The sequence below is a fragment of the Pezoporus flaviventris genome, unplaced genomic scaffold (assembly GCF_033815535.1).
Source record: "Pezoporus flaviventris isolate CSIRO_AGI_PZ_B2104156 unplaced genomic scaffold, CSIRO_AGI_Pfla_v1 ptg000158l, whole genome shotgun sequence".
NCBI classification, from domain to species: domain Eukaryota; kingdom Metazoa; phylum Chordata; class Aves; order Psittaciformes; family Psittacidae; genus Pezoporus; species Pezoporus flaviventris.
The window spans coordinates 441,877-447,455 of NW_026892706.1; the positions used below are offsets into that span (position 1 = coordinate 441,877).

Genomic DNA, 5,579 nt, shown 5'->3' on the forward strand with positions numbered 1-5,579 from the left:
TCAGATGGACGGAACTCGGGGTTGTCCGCGGCCGCACACGCCCTCGCCGGGTGGGAGCCGTCTCCGAGTCCCCGCCGAGCCCCGGGTCTCCCGGGGCAGGGTCGGGGCCGGCGGCGTGGGAGGGGTGCAGAGGCGACGGCCCCCCCCTGCTGAGACCCCTTGGGGCTCCCGGGCAGCTTCTGCCGTTGACCCCGGCAGCGCGGAGGGCGGCCGGTGTCCGGGCTCCGCTCCTGCGCCCGGTGACCCATGAGGGCGGGCGGGGGTCCCTGCAGCGCCTCCGATCCCTGGCGAATGAGATCCCTGAGTCCCCGCCGGCAGCGGCGAGAACTGCCCTGGGGAGCCGGAGCCGTCCCTCCGCCTCTGTCTCGTCCCCCTGCGCCGGGTCTGCTCCGTCCCGCTTCTCCTTCCGGGCCAAGGCTCCCATGCGTGGCCGCAGCCCCGGCCCTGGCTGGCCTACCGCCCGTGGGCTGCCTCCGGACCCCTACCCACCGGCGGCCTCTCCTCGCTGCTTCCCCCGCGCCGTTCTCGTTTGCGACATTCCCCCCCCCCCCAAGAAACCGGGGGCCAAGCACGGACCACGCGTGCATCCCGCACCGGTCACGGCTGGGGACGGAGCTGTTCCCGCGGCTGGTGCACGCACTGGCGGCGGCGAGAAACGGGCCCGCTCCGCTCTGCCTCCCCACGCGTGGATGACGGGCGGCTGCTCAGTCGGGAGTTCCGATGCTCGGTCACGGCTTCAGTGTGGGGACCATCGGCTCCGGGACTGTGCTTCTCACCGGCACCGGGACACCGGCAACGAAGGTGGCGGGCAAGCACCCGTTTCCACGGGCTGCGGCACCCCACGGCCGCGGGGATGGGCGCTGCCGCCTCGGGATCCCCGAGCAGAGGACGAGGCTGCGGCACGGGCACCGTTCGGCACAGGAAGACCATCCGCACCCCTCGGGCCGGGCCTCCCTGCCGTTGCCACCATATCGCTTTCCTGCGTGGCATCATCCCGGTATCGGGACTCGGCCGCCGCGTCTCCACCCATTCACCAGACGCTCCCCGACCGACCTTAATTAATAACGATTAATTCGATATTAACGAAAATCTCCCCGGGACGTCGCTCGGCAGGGAGCACCCCCCCCCGCACCAGCGCCGCGCCGGGCGAAACGCGGTGGGGGATGGACCCCCTCCTCCGGTGAATGCGGCTTCAGCTCCGCCAGCGGCGGCGGGAGGGCAGGCTCTGAGCCCCGCGAGTACCCCGTGGAGGCTCCCACCCGGGTCCCCCCCAACGCAAGGGAACCGCAGTTTCCGTGACTCCATTGGAAGTCCACGGCTGCTGGTGTGGCGGGACCGGGCAGGAGCTCCAGGACACAATGATCCTCGGGATGGGGACAACGCCGGTGCCTGCCGGTCCCCGCTGCCGGTCCCGGTGTACCTCGGTGCCGGTGTTTTCCCCCGGTGGGGTCTCAGGCCGGCGGAAGGCAAGTGCTCCGCAGCCCCTGCACTAGGCAGGCTGACAGAGGACGTGGTCCCACAGCCACGAGTGACTCGGCGTCCCCCCCCGCGGCAAAACTCCTCCAAAGCAGAGCCCCGGGCTGGGGGAGCCACGGTCTCATTACGGGGAAGCAGGAACAATCGGATCCTAGGGGCCACGCTCACCGTGGGATCTCCCACGCGTGAGCGCGGCGGCTTCGTGGTGCTTAACGGAGGAGATCCGCGGGGAAGGTGTGTGACTGGCTTAGAAGAGACTTCACCTGGCCCCATCCTGCGTGGACACGGCGGCTGAAGCGCGCTCTGCACCGGGCCTTGGTACTGCGGGTCCCACGCACGGGACAGCCCCAGGAGCGGGAGCTGTGCCCCTCGGCTGACCGGGGCTTTTCGGAGCATCCCCGAGTTCGGGATCTTGCCTGGCTTCGGGCGGGGAAAAGGTCGCTTGGGGCTTCTGCTCTCCCAGAGGCTGGACCCGTTCCCTGCGGCTCTGACACGCGTGTCTCGGATTCCCGTGGCCTCCTCGGGGACGGACTCACGGTGGGAGACAGCGGCGGCTCGCGAGCGGGACGCGGTAGGGCGAGGGGAGGAGGCGGAAGGGGGAGTAGGCAGGTCCCGGTACCAGCTGCCTGCCCCTCGTTGGCACCCGCTCCCCCATCTCATTTTGCTGAGGGGTGACAGGGCGAGGGGGGCGACACCGGATCCCTTGTGGGGCTGTTTTCTCCGCTGGCCCCCGTGCACCCTCGGCTTCCAGGGGAGCGGAACAGGGGCGGAGAAACCGGGCTCGTCTGATCCCCGCTCTGCCGGTGCTGTCTGCTCTCGCCGTGCACGGATACTCGCCGCCGCTCCGGGGCAGGGTGGGTTGTGCGGGAGCGCTCCCACCCCTGACACCGTCCCCTTTGTCCGTACCCCGCAGGGCGCAGAGGGGCGGCCCACGGTGTGCGCGTGTCCCGGTCCGGTCTGCCCCATCCACGTCCCGCCCCGCACTGGGTCTGCGGGGGGCAGCGGCAGCGCCTCCTCTCTCTGGCGGGGATGGGGTGCGGGGGGGTGGGGGCTGTGTCTTTGTGCTCCACTCCCCCCCCCCCCCATCCCGGATCCTCTTCCCCACACCGGGGTTGCCCCCCCGGTCCTCGGGAGCGGCGCGGCGGGGGGGGGCGTGTCCCTCCCGCGCGGGGGAAGGGGGCGTGTCCTCCTCCCCGCCCCGCCCTCCCCGCGCGCCCCCGCCGCCGGCCCCGCCCCGCGCTCATCGGGACGCGGCTCACGTCGGGGGGCGGGGCCGCGGCGCCAGCCAATGCGGTGCGGGCGGAATATTCCACCCGGCTCCGGCAGCAACAAGTGCGGGGGGGACCGGGGGGGCGGGCGGCCGCGGCGCTGACGTCAGCGGGCGGAGTATTATGGTCTGGGCTGCGCTGGCGGCTGCCTGTGTGCTGCGAGCGGCCGCGTAAACATGGAGCTCTCGGCCGTCGGGGAGCGCGTCTTCGCGGCCGAGGCCCTGCTCAAGCGCCGCATCCGCAAAGTAGGTGCCTCCCCCCGCCGCCGCGGGGCACCCCCGCGCCCCGCACCGCGAGCCCCCCGGCCCCCGGCCCCGCCGCCTCGGCCCGCTCGCGGCTGGGCGCCCGCTGGGGGCGGCTCTTTCTCCGCGCCGCATGCCCGGGCGGCCCCGCTGCCGCCCTCCGCGCCTTCCTGATTCTCAGCAGCCTCGCATCTCTCCGTCGCGCTCCCCCTTTCCCCTGCGCCTCCCGCCCCGCTCCGCCCGTCCCCTCCCTCCCGCCCCACGCGTGGAGCCGCGGGCGGGAGCTTTGTTGCGGGCGCCCGTCGCCGTTTTGCATCCGTGCGGGTTCGTTTCGTTCCCCTCACCTCTCTGTCTGCGTCCGCAGGGGCGTATGGAGTATCTGGTCAAATGGAAGGGCTGGTCGCAGAAGTAAGTCCGGGTCCGAGGGTTGCGGGGGGGGGGGGTGGCTCCTTATTTATACCCCGTATTTTCAATTTGATTTATTTATGCCCCTCTCCCTGCACTGCTGCGCAGGTACAGCACTTGGGAGCCCGAGGAGAACATCTTGGACGCCCGTCTGCTCGCAGCCTTCGAGGAGAGGTACAAGGCCTTTTGCTCGCTGCAGCCCTTGCGCTTGTAAATATGTTGCTGTCTTGTAGCTATGCTGAATTGAAGCTTTGTTTTTTTTAACACCTCTAGGGAGAGAGAAATGGAGCTCTATGGGCCCAAAAAGCGAGGCCCCAAGCCCAAAACCTTCCTGCTGAAGGTAAGGAGGTTGGAGCCCCGCGTGTGCCGGCGGCGTGCCACGATGGGGAGTGGGATCCCCTCAGCCCCTGTGGAGGGTCCTCCTCGCCAAAGGCAGCCTCTTGTCTTGTAAGTTGTAATTACACAGCCGGATGGCAGGATAATAAAGTCACCCGTTGATTTATCTCCTTTGCAGGCCCAGGCAAAAGCAAAAGCCAAAACCTATGAATTCCGCAGCGATTCTTCCAGAGGGATCCGGGTGCCTTATCCCGGCAGGTCCCCCCAGGAGCTGGGCTCCACGTCCCGCGCTAGGGAAGGACTGAGAAACATAGCCTTGGCTCCGCAGGGCAGCTCCGGCACCAGCACCCCTAAGGGAGACGGCATCCGGGACCGGGTGATCCGCGTGGAAGAGAAACCCGGGGAGATCCCCAAAAAGAGAGGCCCGAAGCCCAGGAAGGAGCTTTACAAGGACCTGGCAGAGACTCTGGATGCTTCCAAGAGGAAACTGGGGGATCCGGGGGACAAGGTGGGGGACTACCTGAAGGCCAGGAAGATGGAGGAGGCAGCAGCAGGAGCCAAGTTCAGCTCGGGACACAGCGTCATCCAGCTGGCCCGGCGGCAGGACCCCGACCTCCCTGGCACCTTGCCCGGCCCCAACCGAGCCGAGGTGGGCACCAAGCTGGGCACCGCCGAGAGCTACCCCCCGCGGCTGGCCAAGCACCGCGCGGACTTTCTGGACCCCAAGGGGCAGGGAGGGCTGGACCCCGGCGGGCCCAAGCTCCTGCACAGCGCGGTGAGTCCGGGTGCCGTGGGCAGCCTGTACCGTGATGGCATGGGGGGCCAGGCGGGGCGGCCCTCCCTCATCGCCAGGATCCCCGTCTCCAGGATCCTGGGGGACCCTGAGGAGGAGTCCTGGAGCCCCTCGCTCAACAATCTGGAGAAGGTGGTGGTAACTGATGTGACCTCTAACTTTTTGACCGTCACCATCAAGGAGAGCAGCACGGACCAAGGATTCTTTAAGGAGAAGCGATGAATTTGTTGGAGGTGGTGCTGGGGTTTTCTTTGGTCAGATCCAGACAAAAGCTTGGGTAGAGCTTGGTGGGCCTTTTCTTTTTTTTTTCTTCTTTTTAATTTTCTTTTCTTTTTTTTTTTTTTTTTTTTTTGTCTTGGAGAGGATTTAGAAACTGTCCTAAATTCATTAACTCCTTCTTTATTCTTTTGGGTTTTTTTACGTCTTACATTTCGTTGGAAAGATTATCTCTAGAGTTATATTTTCTATTAGATGTAAATATGTTATTTAAGAAAAAATGCTTATATATATATATCTATATATATTTCAACTCTGAGTTGTTTTATTTAAATGGAGACAACAGTGACTGCTCAGTTGCTCTTAGAAAGGACAATAAAACTGAGAACTAACGGAGTTCACGCCTCTCTCGCAGGAGCCCGTGTACATAACCATGTTCATAGCGAATGATGTCCTGGGTTGGTTTTTTTTAAACTCTTCTTTTTTCATGTGATGCTATGGATGGTGCAGGGGGACGTGTTGCTCCCTCCGAGGGCGGAGTGCCCTGGTTTCTTGATTGTGATATAAGGTGTTGCTTGTACAATCAAGTGTGTGCTGTGTCCAGAACTGTTGCCGTGACAGCTGAAGTAAGCACTTGAATTTCCAGTATTGTTGGGGAGGGGGCGTTTCCAGGCTGATGGAGAGAGAAAAAATAAAGGGATGTTGCTAAAAGTCTGGGTGGGGAAAAGCAGAAATCCATAAAAAGGCTCAAACTGTTCTAGCAGAGTATTAACTTGAATCACCTTTTCTTGCCAAGGCAGAGGAGGTTCCTGTGTGTGAGGTTCCGGAGCGGGGTGGTACTGA

The 5,579-nt window shown here is 64.6% G+C and overlaps 1 protein-coding gene across 2 annotated transcripts; it reads left to right on the forward strand.

Moving 5' to 3' along the window:
* Window positions 1-2,829: 2,829 nt before the first annotated feature.
* On the forward strand, window positions 2,830-5,132 carry CBX8 (chromobox 8). 2 transcript variants are annotated; one of them, XM_061479818.1, is made up of 5 exons: window positions 2,830-2,989; window positions 3,351-3,394; window positions 3,500-3,565; window positions 3,641-3,731; window positions 3,906-5,132. In XM_061479818.1, exons 1-5 carry the CDS (start codon window positions 2,921-2,923, stop codon window positions 4,740-4,742), a joined length of 1,107 nt encoding a protein of 368 aa, XP_061335802.1. In that variant the 5' UTR covers window positions 2,830-2,920; the 3' UTR covers window positions 4,743-5,132. The 2 variants fall into 2 exon arrangements, with proteins under 2 accessions (XP_061335802.1, XP_061335803.1); XM_061479819.1 differs by having other exon boundaries at window positions 3,665-3,731.
* Window positions 5,133-5,579: the final 447 nt, after the last annotated feature.

What these genes read in the sequence shown, in the direction of transcription:
- CBX8 (XM_061479818.1), top strand. Translation starts at nt 2,921, where the DNA reads ATGGAGCTCTCGGCCGTCGGGGAGCGCGTCTTCGCGGCCGAGGCCCTG. An exon ending in TCAAGCGCCGCATCCGCAAA is followed by an intron (nt 2,990 to 3,350) that starts GTAGGTGCCTCC and finishes CTGCGTCCGCAG; the next exon opens with GGGCGTATGGAGTATCTGGT. An exon ending in TGGAAGGGCTGGTCGCAGAA is followed by an intron (nt 3,395 to 3,499) that starts GTAAGTCCGGGT and finishes ACTGCTGCGCAG; the next exon opens with GTACAGCACTTGGGAGCCCG.